General features: G+C 33.6%; 1 protein-coding gene across 5 annotated transcripts in view; it reads right to left on the bottom strand.

Annotated features, from left to right (window-relative positions):
* The window catches only part of LOC106876125 (uncharacterized), a 383,532-nt gene that overhangs the window by 33,122 nt on the left and 335,230 nt on the right, over positions 1-15,180 (bottom strand). For all 5 annotated transcript variants that reach the window (XM_089362492.1, XM_089362494.1, XM_089362495.1 and 2 more), the window contains one exon: positions 8,229-8,318. In XM_089362492.1, coding sequence (XP_089218618.1) covers positions 8,229-8,318 — 90 coding nt within the window. The remainder of the gene's footprint in view (positions 1-8,228; positions 8,319-15,180) is intronic.

The following is a 15,180-nucleotide window of genomic DNA, read 5'->3' as shown; positions in this document are numbered from 1 at the left end:
TTTTATTGTAAGTAAAATACTGTGCCTTAATGTTTACAGACAGGGATCTAATATGCTATACCAGTGGTTCTCAACTAGGGTCCATATAAGATTTTGTTGTTAAAGTTTATGTGCACTAAAATGGTTAAACTTCTACAATATGCAAAATATTTTTTTTATACAATTCCTAATAATATTTATTGTTATATTTCGGGATAGTCATTTTTTTTCTTGCCAAATAACCACATGCACTATATATTCGTTCATCACTCATTTATTATTGTTCTTATTTTATCTTATGTCCATTGTCTGGAAATCTTTTGTCACATATCCCGTGACCGCTTCAGTGACACTTCTAAATAATAAATGAGTGAAGAATGAATATAAAGTGTGTGTTTATTTGACAAGAAAAAAAAAAATGACTATCTCAAAATATAACAATATGTTTCAACACATGGTTTCACATCAAGAATCTTGCTAAACAAATTCATAAACGTAACTAATAACATATAATTATAAAAATATTATAGGATTTTTAAAACAAGGAATGGTTACGAGGGTCCACTTAAGTAAAATAGAAATCAAAGGGGTCCGTAAACAAAAAATGGTTGAGAACCACTGTGCTATGCTTTGTTGTTAAGGCCAAAGTCAGCTCTGACAGAACAGACTGAGGATTAAAGGCTTTCCAGTTGTGCTCTCCCGTTGGTCTATGTTCCAGGATTACATTAACCAATATGCCCTTCCTTTTTTGAAAAAAATACTGTTGAGATTTGACTGTTAATTCTAGCAGATCAAATAACTGCAAAAATGCTTTCTCAATGTAATGCTATGTTGAAGATATATGAAGTGGAGTAATACAGTGGAAGAAAAACTAAACAGAGAGTATTAGGGAGAAGGGGTATGAAAAGTAATAACAGAGAGATGTTTTGACAATTACTTGGTGATATAGAAAGGAGAAAAATGAATGAACAGATATGAGAGAGAGAGAGAGAGAGAGGGAGAGCGAGAGAGAGAGGGAGAGCGAGAGAGAGAGCGAGAGCGAGAGAGAGGGAGGGAGAAAGAGAGAGAGAGGGAGAGAGAGGGAGGGAGGGAGAGAGAGAGGGAGAGAGAGGGAGGGAGGGAGAGAGAGAGGGAGAGAGAGGGAGGGAAGGAAGGAGAGAGAGAGAGAGAGAGAATGGTGGAAGCCAGAATGAAGTGGAGGTTCAGCATGAAAGCTGTTTATTAAGAAATAACAATCCTAAAAATTAAGAAATCTATACATGTTCATTAGGCAGGAAAAACTATGTAACATTTAAAGTAGATCTTTACCCACCAAAAGGAAAGGAATAAGAGAAAGATTTCTGCTGAATAAGGATGAAATCCAAAGTGGTGCCTGGCAATGGTAATAGTCATAACGGCGGTGAGAGGGGGAGGTGGAAACAACAACATCAATCCAACTGGAAAGCAACTTAATTCAAACTATAGAAACTAAATATTATAAGCTAACTTCTGAAGTAGGAGTGGGATAATGACTGGAGTTAAATAACTGGCATGTTCCAGTTGAAAGAATGTATGTGAATATATGTATGTTTGTAGTCAAATACACACATGCACACACACACACTCTCTATCACACACACACACACACACACACACACACACACACTCATATCATGCATAGTAAGGCATATTTGACAACAAGCAGCTCTGATGTTTAGGTTTAGCAAAAGAGTTTATATCACTCACAGATGCACACCTATAAAAAGTAAGTAGAAGCTTAACTTACAATTTAGAGATCAATCCAGGAACCAACAGTTAATGGAACCCATTGAAAGTATCTGTATTGTTATACAGTAACATGGCAAAGAGGAGAGAAGACATACAGAAAAACAGTGGGACTGAACGGGAGGAAAAAAAAAGAAAAAAAAAAGACGAGTCACATGACCAATCACATGATCATGCTTTTCATTGAGAAAGCAAAAAATTTGCATAACTTATGGGGGGAGAGAGAGAGAGAGAGAGAGAGAGAGAAGAAAATAGAAAGCAGATATTTATTCTGTTTCGCAAGTTTTGTACCATTAACTACTTGATATATACATTAACATTAGACCAGCACATAATGTAACTGTGTTATATATTAAAGAAGCTGGCGAAACGTGATCTTTGCAATCATGAAGTGTGTGGTTAATTTAAAACAATAAAGGGAGAAGAAGCAGAGAAATATATATATATGAGAGAGAGAGAGGGAGAGGGAGAGGGAGAGGGAGGGAGAGGGAGAGGGAGAGGGAGGGAGAGAGAGAGAGAGAGAGAGAGACTGCAACAATATATTTAAGAAGGAGAATAGTCAAAAGCTTTGAGGTTCTTCAGAAAGGTAACTATCAAACAATGAAATCAATCCTTGCCTTGATGAAAGCTGATATTTTCAGAGATTTTCAGATGGTTTTGTTTGGTTTTTATTTACAGACTAAAAAGAGATTGTGTATGTGTGTGTGTGTGTGTGTGTTGGAGTGGGGGTGTTGTGAGAAGACGGAAAAGAGAAAGAGAAAAAAGTCTGTGAACAGAAAAGAAAAGAGGATAAAAAGAAGTAGAGATTCTATACAAAGGGGAAAAGAAAAGAACAAGGAAAGGGGAGAGAGAAATGAAGAAAGAAACGAATAGGTGATGTTGAAAAGAAACCCGAAAAATAAACAAAAATAAAAGGATTAACAGAAAGAAACCAACCCCCACCTACATACTTCAGAATGGTGTTAGAGTTATTTACTAACACAAAAGACCAACTGAAAGATGGTCATGAAAGATGTTTGGGGTTTCAAAGTTGCCAATTTCTTAAAGCTAACTGTGTATATGTGTGCCACATGTGTCATGCTACTGTCAAATAAGAAGCTAAATCTTAATTTATACTGGATGAGTTGAATGAATTGAACTCGGAATGCTAGTAGTACTTAAATTGCCTCAACTATTTTCAACAGCCTCCTTGCTAAAACAATAATTGGAATTTGGATCAAAAATAGACTCTTTTAAAGATAAAAGAATATTTGATTGAACTGAGCCAATATAGCAATTTTGTTTTATCGTTAATGTGGTGTCAAGAGAAATGAAAGAAATTGCCTGAACACAGAAAAGCGATACACTAAACTTAAATGAAAGAATAAACTGGGGTATAAAAAAAAGCAGCCACATTAAAGAACTGTTATGGCCATTTAAAAACAAAATTTTCAACACATACTTGCAGTCTGGTCACTGACATGATTCCACTGCAGTTCTTTCTAAGTTGCAGTGGAATTGTGAGTAGACTTTGCTGTGGTGATTTAATAAGACAGAAACATATCCAAAATGATTGCTGTATTTACTAAAGACCAGACTCATCCATCACCTCATGTCTTCGTTTGAACAATTTAAATTCTCTTCCTTACTAAGATTTGTTGTTAACACTAATGATTCTTCTTCATATAAATGTAATTTTAAAAATTAAAATTTCTTTCTGGTTAACAAAATTAACTGTATTATCCCACACTTATTTGTATAATGTACATGTAAGGAGTATTCTAGTGGAGAGATTTGAATTTGAACCAAGAATCAAGGATGTTGAAGGTATGATATGACAGGAAAGGGAACAAACAAAATAATAATAATAAATGAATTTCTTTAGTTTAGACAAGGGGTATAATGGATGTAAAAGTTCCTTAAGTTAATAGTGGAAAGTTAATCATAACAGAGGGTAAACAAAGATGATTGAGAAACAACAGGCAAGATAAGCTTGAAAGTATTGGACTTCACTGAAGGGATAACACAGAATTAAGACAAAGTCAGACACTATATAGCAAATCTGTTGAACACTGTATATTAACACTGATGATGATGATGACAATGATGACAAAGAATTCTTCACAATGTCCATTCTGAGGCAGATAGTTATTGCTTTTGCTTTATTGTCTGTGAAGTGAAAATATAGAATGTCTTTTGTATGAATAGTGGATTATAATAATAATGATGATGATAGTGATGATAGTCATTGTCACCATTTGATGTCTGTTTTGTCATGCTGGCATAAAATGTGTCACAGCACCTCACCATCTGGCTTTGGCAGTAACAGGGGAAACTGCTAGAGTATGTTACAGAGTATATCATGTTATCATTTGGAGTGGAGGCGAGTGTAGTCAATACAATTGGTCTCAGCATTCAACTGGTACACATTTTACCAGTCCTCTACAGATGGAAGGTGAAGTTAATCTTAGTAGGTTTGAACTGAAAATGTAAAGACATAAAATGCTATTAAGCATTTTGTCTAGCATGCTAACAATTCTGCCATCTAGCTGACTTAATAATGGGCTACGGCAAATATTCTGCTCAATACCACAGATTTGCTTGTCAGTTGCTTGATCTTAACCAGTTGAGCGGGTCCCTTGGTGGCTGACGATATGTGCATCTCTGATCATGAGCAGAAGTAGTGGAGGAAGCATCATAGCCATGTGTTGAGAGGAATTCTTTGGGGTTTGGATAATTCACCTTTGGAAACATGGGTATTTCATTTGACATCCTCAAACAACCTTTATTCAAGGACCTTTTGAGTGGGATGAGCTACTCGACCTGAAGAAAATTCTAACTGGGCTCTACCTGCAAGGTCATGCACTGTTTATCTTGATATGAGATCACCATGTCGTGCACATATGGTCGTGATGCATGTGCCTAGTGTACCCTTATCAGATGGGTAGTCATGATGGGTATACTGGGCTTCGTATATTTTACCCCAGTGTCACTTTGATGGCATGCCCTGCTCTCTCACTCAATAATAATAATAATAATAGTAATCCTTTCTATAATAGGTGCAAGGTCGATCATGTCAAACCCAGTGCTTGACTGGTGCTTATCTTATCAACCCTGAAAAGATGAAAGGCAAAGTCAACCTTGGTGGAATTTGAACTCAGAACATAATGATGGAAGAAATGCTGCTAAGCATTTCATCTGACATGCTAATAATTCTACCAACTTACCACCTTAATAATAATAATGATAATGGTTTCAAATTTTGCCACAAGGGAAGAAATTTTGGGGGAATGGATAAGTTGATTACATCAACCCCAGTGTTTCACTGGTACTTCATTTATTGACCCAGAAAGGATGAAAGGCAAAGTTGACCATGGCAGAATTTGGAAATGATGATGATGTTTTTAACAGAGGCATAAGGTTAAAAGTTTTGGAAGATGAGTTAATTAATTAACCAACCCCTAGTACTTAATTTTATTGAAGCCAGAGAGATAAAAGGTGAAGCTGACCTGGATAGGAGTTGAACTCAGAATGAGAGTAAATGCCATAAGGCATTTTGTTTGATGCTATGGAAGGTTTAGCAGCAAATGCTTACCAAGTGTAAGTAAATGTAGTCTTGTAGATCAGGGACTGAAAATAAGCCACATAACCCCTTTCCTCATATTCTTTAAATTAACATGAAAAAGAAACTAAACAAATGAAGACTAAATGAAACCAAAGTGCCAGTGCTGAAGTGCAAGCAGAGATAGGTAATTACTGCTTCTTGTAGTGTGTAATTTTACATACGGAATATGTTAAAGATATTCTGTAAGAGAAATGACTTGTTATGCTTTGCTTAAGAAATTTATTATTACTTGGGATAGCCATCACTGTGTCAGCAGCAAAGTTAAATTAGAGACGTTACTTAAGACTGAAGGTTGTTGACTTTACGGAAGGATTAAATGTGTGTGTAATAAGAAAAAAAAAAGGTGAGACAGGAAGGTGCTAGATTTAAAGAGAAGGGGAGAAAAGGATAAGGGGATAGGAGGGAGGCATGGATAGGAAGGAGAGGAGGATAGAGGGAGAGGTGGATAGGAGGGAGAGGAGAACAGGAGGAAAGGAGGATAGGAGAGGGGGGATAGAAGGATAAGAGGAAGGGGAGGAAGAAATGGAAAAGCGAGAAGGAATAAAAAAAAAAGAGAGAGGGAATAAAAAAAAAGAGAGAGGAGGGCAATTGAGAATTGTTTTGGTTCTTTGAAACATAACAATTCAGATGAATCTTGAAAACTAAAACATTTTAAAGACCTTGCAGCAAAAAAGGAACCTTGCTAACTCAATTAGCAATATTTTAGCTACACTTCACAAGTAAAGAGAAGGAAGTATTTAGTTGCTAAGGATGCATCATGTTCATATAGTTTAACCCTTTAGCATTTAAACTGGCCATATCCGGCCCATATTCTACTAGTTTTATGTTCATACCAGCCAGATCCAGCCTCTCACACCTGCCATTCAATATTACTGTAAAAATAAATAATTACATCATTGAAATCTCAAAGCTACAAGATAATGCAAGATTAGTTAAAAACAGTGTAATTGAATAAGCATTACATTTGGCAGAGTAATTTGAATGCTAAATGGTTAAATGTTTCTTTTGCAATACTTTTGGCTCCAAGTTTGATTCTACTGTTTGACACCCTGAATAAGTGTCTTCTATCATAGCTTTAGGTCAATCCATGTGTATGTGAAATTGGGTAGTGGCCTGCATTTGTTCTTGTTGTGGTCTATTTAATCCATTACTTAGTTTAACATCACTATCTGACTCTTAAGTGCCTTTAGCAGAGTCCAATTTGTTGTAAGCATTTGCATTCATATTAAGTCGGTCTCTAGCCTGAAAAGAACCTGATATGTTGTTTTCTACCACAACAACAACCCACAAGTCATGATCCCCACCCCCATCAATCACACAGGTCCTGCAAAAATGTCATGGATGCTTCTCTTCCCTGTCGTCCTAGTAAGCTGATAGAAACCCTAACAAAACAATTTCAAACAATAGTTTTAAACTATCAGAAGTCAATATAGTATGCTCTGATTCACTGGTTAATGTACACTTGAAAGTGACTGCTGATGAAAAACAAAATAGAGTCCTGATTCAATGATACCTTGAGGATTCACAGCTCAAATTATAATTCCTCGCACTCCATACAAATATTACAAGAACACCTTTGAAAATTTTCCTATAACAAAATAAGATTCTTGAACTACATAAAGAATACAAAAATAAAGAGAAAAACGGTCAGCAGGCAGGTGAAAATTGAACCCACATTTTCTAGTACACGTCAAAGTAAAATATTACTAGTTATTTACTCCTTTTCAGTTTGAATAACTTTATACATACATAATCACACTCTAGAATCAACTTGCATGAGATTTTGTAGTATTATTCTGCTCTTTAGTAACCAGCATAATTGTTGAGAGATTCTTTACTGTGTAGCAAATAGAAAGTTGTTTTTAATTTCATTCAATGGAACTCCTACCATAACAAAACCTCAATTTCTGTCCTTAGGTTATGTTCCACAGTTTATGGAAATATGTAGCAGAGTATCCGTTCTTCCAAACAACTAACCTAATGCACTCACTTTCAACATCTAAAATGTAATAGAAACAGTTCTAAACAAAAAGTCTGTCTTATTGGATCAATGTAAGAATCACTTTGGTTTCTTTAAAACTAAATATAAAAATCTGCTTTTTCACAATGGTCACTTGTTTGCAAAAACATTGGTGTTTTGCAGTAGCAAAGCCCTAGAATATTTGTTTCAGCATGCATAAACAGAGTTCGCTAATACACATGTTCCACTGGTTTTGATTTATTTTAGGCTTTCATTTGTTTCCTTACACAGTTCTTTCTGTACATTAATGGTCTTGTTTTTAATTACCATAATACCATTCTCCACTACTCCCTAGTTTTATTCAAACAAGTGTTATTCACAGGATACCTATCAGACTTGCTCTGATAGGTATATATATGAGCAAAGTCATTAAAAACATCACCTAATGAACAAATCACATCTAAAACCGTCAACAATTGCCAATGATCTTTCATGGCAATCATGCATATATAACATTATCAAAAGTGCATTACAAAACCTAATGTTTGTATTCAGAGTCGGAAAATATTTCAGTCCATATTAGATATATTGCTAGAACTCAAACAAGTTGAAGTTCATGTTGTGATGTGCACATAATTAAGACTGCAGCTGTTAAAAACTTATTTTCAAATGAATGCTAGTGAACAATCTAAAGCCATTAATTAACCTCTGTGATTTGTTTTGTCAAATATTAGTTGAGAACTTGTTGTTTTAAAAGGTTCTGGATATATTTACTTAGTTGAGTAAGTGTGAAAGACTGAACAAACAAATATTTGAAAAGACTGTAAAACAAGAAAACATCAAATTTCTGTGGAAGAAAGGCAGCAGTAAATAATGGCATCAAAATACAAGAATTTAATCTACTGTTAAATGCAGACTTACCGGTACCAATTGGACAATGGCTTCAGTTCCATTGGCTCCTTGCGATGGATGCTGGGCAGGGGCTGTCTCCACTGCAACACCACTATCGCTCTATAAAAATAATAAATTCATGAGAATTACAACTTTGAAAAGTAAATTTACATTAATTCTAATATAACAAATCATATGATAGCTCTCTTTCTCTATATATGAATATTAAAAATGTAACAATTTAAATGAAAACCATCTGTGTGTGTGTGTGTGTGTGTGTGTGTGTGTGTGTGTGTGTGTGTGTGTGTGTGTGTGTATATATATATATATATATATCTATATATATATAATTTATAAACAGATGTGAGCATGTAGGTACAAAACAAAGTGGAAAAAATTGTACTCAAATATCAAAGTTAGAGTAAAATAACATTTTATTGAAGCTGAAAAGACTTCACAAACTGTTACTCAGAGTTTTTCATGTAACCAATCATCAAAAAATTGTGGGTATTTAGATGTTTATACACACACACACACACACACACACAAATTTACAGCTGAGAAGGTTTATATGAAGAAGCAATAATTTATATAGTGGGATGACAGGTTATCTTCCATATTACTGCTGTAAACTTAAAAATGAGAATAGAAATAGAAAGCAGAATAATAGAACATGGTATAACACGAATGTTGTTGAATTTCTTAAAGAAACAAATGCTGTTTCTTAAACTTTTATTTAATGTTTTATTTTATATAAAATACATATTTAACAAAGATAATATTGTCACCAACACAAGAATCAGATCAATATACTGAATCAAATAGTACTACCATTGTTAAATATATAGTTTATATAATATAATTACATTTTTTATATTAAAAAACAAAGCAAAAACAAAAAAACTTTTATTAAATATAAAGACTTGTAAACAGCTTGCTTGTGCTAGTGCTGATAATTGAAAATTCTGTATATCAGATGCCAGTCAGTAGGTTTCAGGGGTCATTAGAAGAAAGTGCACAGTGTTTTGGGGGCCTTCCTCTTAGCTTTACAGCATACTTGGCCCACCCAATTGATGTGAGCCCCTGCCCTTTAATGGATCAACTGACTAGTATTCGATCTTAAATCTACCTCAAGATCATCATCACCATTCAAACTGAGGAAGTTTTATCATTCAGTTCATTAGAAAATTGAGTAAAGTTCATGTTTGTATTTTATTGTTTTCTGTTAGGGTTTACTTGTACGTTTACAGCTGTAGTATGAATGATTGCCAGACAGATTCCCCATCAATTGAAATAGGAGAGGGTAAATCTAAGCAAGCGGAATTAATAAGAGTATTGCAAAGGAACACAACATAATGGCTGTAGTAAGATCTTAATTTATCACAATCTGAACAGTAGTTTAGTTTTAAACCACAGTACCATATGTATTGTTTTATTATAATTTACATGTGGCTTCCCTACCAGAGGAGAGAGTACTTGAAATGCGATATAGAGTTAAGTATATTTATTATAATATAGCAGCTAAAGGTGACTATCCATAACTTAAATTTTCTTGGCAGCAAAGGTGGATTCTCAGCAAAGATTCTTTATGAGATGCTGAGCATGATAAAATGCATGCAACGTACTTGGTAAAGTGGTTGGTCTTAGAAAAGTCTGTCAACATAAGAAACTATGCTGAAAAATGGGATGTATGAATGAGACATGGACTCTACAAGCCACTTCACAGTCTGCCTATTGAGGACAGCAGTAACCTTAATAAGAACTGATGTAGACAGTAACATCTTTCCAAATCTTACCAGCATGAAAAAATAGATGTAAAAATAATGACGATAATAGTAATAATGATGGTGGTGGTGATGAGGATGATGATCACTTTGTTCATTTCATTCAATAGTTTGCACTCTGCTGAGATATTTGCTATACTGCTCAACTTGATAGTAGCCTACATTTTTAAAAATATATTTCATATCATCATTGCCACCAAATTCTATTAAGTCATTATCGTATGAAAATATTTTTCATTTTTAGAATATATCTGCCATCATAAAACTTGAAATTATGGAGCAGTAGTTTATATATATAAAAATAATCATTGTGTTTGTGTGTGTCACACATACATTTATCTGTCTTTTTACATTCAGTTTTTCCATGCTAGCATGAGTTGCAAGAATACATATTATTGAAGCATTGTTTTAGAGTTGAGTTGAATGCCTTTCCTGTTACTGCCCCTGGTCCATCTTTTCAAGTAAAAGAATTTTCATTGTATTTGTCAAGGCACAGGATGTTAAGCATTCACACATACATCGTCATCATTTTGACATCCGTCTTTCTGTTTGCATGGAACAGACTGAATCTACTGAGACAAATTTTCTGCAGCCAAATGCCCTTCCTGTTGTCAACCCTTACCTGTTTCCAAGTAAGAAATTATTTCCTCATAGACAGACATGTTTTCGCAGAAGATGAGAAATGAAGGACACTTCTTGTATGACAGTGACACTTGTTTAAATTATCATCCAATATCAAGACAAGGAGACACAAAAACACTCCCCACCCACATAAACATATTTACATATATGTTAATTTGTTTATGTCATAACTATGTGGTTCTGAGTTCAAGATGCCATTTACAACTAAATGAAGATGCTACTGTGTTGTATATTAAGTAGCAGAGGCCTCATCTTTCAAAACTGAAGTTATTTGCAGCTAAATAAAAGAAATGAGTTTCAACTATGAGAAAATTTTGTATAAATATCTAGTTAAAACCTATGCCTTTACTAAAGAAAATATGATGAATGTAAATTTGGGAGACCTGTTGGAGGCAAGAATGGGAGTAGTGGCTAGTATTACAGGGGGAGGGGAGTCACTAGTTGTAGCTGCATATGTACTGGTAGAAGAAAGAAAGAAAGAAAGAAAGCAAAGGGATATCATATACTGTCAAATCTGATACAATCCTCTGATTGTTACTTAAGCAGTGTGGTGTATGTGAGAGAGAGGGGGGGGCGATATTATTGTATTGGACAAAATACAATTACCTAGCAATGTTAGAGAATGATGATAGGCACTAAATAACAAAATAAAAATTCAAAAAAGAGAGGAAAGCAAGTTGCAGAGAATAGAAGCTGGAGTTGATGTATGGACAAAGTATATCAAATAAATAAGTGGAATTATAGCAGTGTTTCTCAGCCATTTTTATCTTATACTTAACCATGACTTTCTGGAGGTAGAAAAAAAAAAAGTTCATTTCATCCCACCACGAACAAAGCATATATATAAGAAAATGAGATGACAAAAGAATAAATGATTATCTTATGAACTTCATAAGCTTACAACTGTTTCTGCTATAAGATGCAGTGGACTCATAGCAGAGTACCTGAGTAACACTTTATAGCTTCATTGGAGCCACGAATATGAAATGCAATTTATTTCAATATATGTATGTATGTATATATATATATATATATATATATATATATACATACATTCACTCAAAAGAAGCTTTCATTTAAACTTTATAGCAAGTTTTATTCACCTGTTACTTATATCTCACCAAAATATAGCCTAACCCCATGGGGGGTTATGCATCCTCTTTGAAACACTGATGTAGATAAATAAATAAATAAGAAGAAAGAATGCAGTCTTAAGTTAGTGTTTGTTATTATTACTAGAATCATCAATGGAAATGATCTAACTGTTAGGCTGTAAAATTCATAGGCTGATGAGTAAGAATAAAAGTTAAATGAATAAAAAAATTATGCATTAAAATCAGAGATAATTTTCTCAATTATATGATACTGATCAAATAATTTATAGAGGTTAATGATACTGAACAAATAAATCATCATCACCAGTAGTATAGGTAAATAAAATAAACTAAATGAATGAACAAATGTGTAAGTAAAAGTAGATAAGAAAATAAAGGTGTGAATGAATAGTTCTAAAGATGGTGAAAATCAACTGTCTTTTCATACAATTTCTTCATGGACAATATCTTTGCCTGAAAATTTAGATTTAATCTAAAGGGCATTATAGCACTCAAACATACACTGTCTGACACATTAATTTATTTGTTGAGCTAGCTGCCAGCAAATGCATTATGTACATCAGGTTCTCAGAACAAATGAAGTCCTTAATTTGAGTTACTATAAATTCAATGTTGACAAAAATAGACAGATGATATTCTAGAAGGTATTGGAAATGGACAGGCTCTTTCTGTCCATGAAAAGACTGTATAAAAAACCCAGTCACTTATACTTGTATTTAATTCAGTTGCCCTGTGAATGAATTTGGAAGAAGGAAACTGTGTGGAAGACTATCATATGTATATATATATGTGTGTGCATGTGTCTTTGTGCTTGCCCCTCACCTTGTTTAGCAAAAGAGATCAATGCAATAAATACCAGACTTAAAAAAATAAATACTGAAGGCGATTTGCTCTCCTAAACTCTTCAAGATGGTCCCCTAGCATAGCTAAAGCCCAATGACTAAAATAAGTAAAAAATAAAAGATAAAGATACATGCAATGTTGGTGAAAACTTAGATTTATTCTAAAGTATATTATAGTGTAAAAACATGCCTCACTAAATTTATACATTCATACACATATACATACATATATGTGTGTGTGTGTGTGTAAATATATATGTATGCATGACCATCCATTTGAAATGCTAGAAATAGTAACCAAATTTCCCTTAAATCACAGAGCCTACAATTTAAGAAATTCAACATGTACAATTTAGTCTCTGATGCACAAAAAAGACAGATGATCACAGCTTGAACACTTTTTTTTATCATAGGTGTGAATGATCAAAGCTAACCTGTGGCTGAGAAATACCTAAAGGACCCTCTACATAGTAGATTGACTATCTAAAAACAGCAGTCATAATTCTCATAAATTGCATACTACCAACTTCAAAACGTAAGGATATATTGGGGTGCACAATGCCTGATATTTACAAAGAGAGATGGAAGGTTTTTGTTGAAGACCTATTCAAACTAGAAATATCCAGCGAAAGTTCTTCTAAATTATACATCCTACCATTTTAGAAAAAGGTTGATATGTAATCCTTGACATTGACAAAGAAGAGCAGAAGGCTATCATTTGAACTCAACTCAACCTAAGAAATAAATAACCAACTTTCACCAACATCATACATCCTATCATCCTAAAGAAAAAGAAAATCATATATAAAAACCAAAGGCAATCTCCTTCAAATCAAAAACACTAGTCTTTAGAAAAAAATAGGACACATTGGATAAAGTAGTCCCTAATGTATAAAAACAGATGATGTTTTCAACTAGAACACTTTTTACCAATGGTCTGATCAAGCTGGGTCCACATAACTAAGAGAAACCTCTCTATTACAGAGAGCAACCAAATCTCCCTCAAACAACACATTCTACATATATTTACTTTAAAAAAATAATTGCCATTAACTGTATTGCTGGGAAGTCAATTGAACATAAATAATTTAATTATCAAACACTACTCAACTTTAAATTCACTTATTTTTGAATATTTGTTCTCTTAATACAAACAGACAACTAAAATGTGAGATAACCTAAATCAAGAAATCCATAAAACTGTATAGTTTGCTACAGGATAGTCAACTAGCTAAAAATTCTACAGAAGAAATTTCTGCATGTGACAACAGATAGACATAACCTCAACCTTTTGACTGAGAGTTATGGAAGTCTGTTTCACTACCAAGAACTTATAATTAAGCATATAATTAGATATTCATTTGGAATATGGAGTAGTTCTGTCAATAATATTCCAGGTTATAAAAGAATGATCATGTCTTTGGTCTCTGATTTTCTAAATAAATTGAGACAAGGAAATAGAGTTTGAACTATTCCTAAAGGAGCACAATGTTGATTGTAATGTGCCTTGAAATTGTAAGTCCCATACAGTTCCTCTTATATAATTGATGCTTGATATATCACTCCTTTGGCGAGGTAAGATCCTCAGAGCAGACAAATAGATTGATGTCAACAAATGCAAAATGACTATCAAAATGAGGGCAGAGTGGATATGTAATGGTAGATGACAAGAACAGCTAACCATGACACTGTTCATTAAAACAGTTTACATTATTTTCAAAGTATACAATGGGAAAAATTCAAAGAGCTACTGGTTCTGCTCACAACAAAGGAATTCTTTCTGTCTAAAAAGCAAAAACCATAACAGAATTAGAGAATATCTGAAAAAGTGAGAAAAATGGAAAAATATGAAGAATGCATAATTTTTGATAGAGAAAGTTCAGAACTGAGGGTCTATGAGATAGGGAATGAGCATGGGAAAAAGTAAAGAATAAGATACTCAGGTGAGCATTTTATATTAGATATAGAGATAACAAAAGTTAATATAAAAACTATAGTTGTATACTAGTATTTAAAAAAAAAAAAGAAAAAAGGGAGCCAGAATTGGTTAGATAGATCTAGATACTTTAAGGAGCAAATTGCCTTTTTCAAGGACACAAACAAATTTAGTGTGTCAAACAACGAGCTTTGTTATGAATGTCAGAATATCTGATCAATTTTCATTTGTACAGAAAAGCTAAAAGACCACTTTTTGTTGTACTAGCCTTTTGTTTAAATAATAAAAAACATTATCTCTGTCCTTTTATTCACAAATGTAGGAACAACATAATAATGTTCCCATGTAACAGGCTTTTCTAGAAAATATTTTATTCTTCCCCAAAATATAAGCTAATTTCAATGAGTATTCATTGAACACTTATCAAAGTATTCATCATAAAATGGATTATAGGAGACTTCATATGATTAATAGATTTCAAATTTTGGTACAAGGCCAGCAATTTTGGGGAAAAGGGTAAGTCAATTACCTTGGCTCCAGTACCTAACTAGTACTTATTTTATCGACACTGAAAGGATGAAAGGCAAAGTCAACCTTGGCGGAATTTGAACTCAGAACATGAAGATGGATGAAATACCACCAAGCATTTTGTCTGACATGCTA

This window comes from Octopus bimaculoides, chromosome 14, assembly GCF_046866305.1.
Source record: "Octopus bimaculoides isolate indiv1 chromosome 14, ASM4686630v1, whole genome shotgun sequence".
Classification (NCBI taxonomy): Eukaryota; Metazoa; Mollusca; class Cephalopoda; order Octopoda; family Octopodidae; genus Octopus; species Octopus bimaculoides.
Note: the sequence above shows the minus strand (reverse complement) of the source record. Positions and strands in the feature narration are given on the sequence as shown.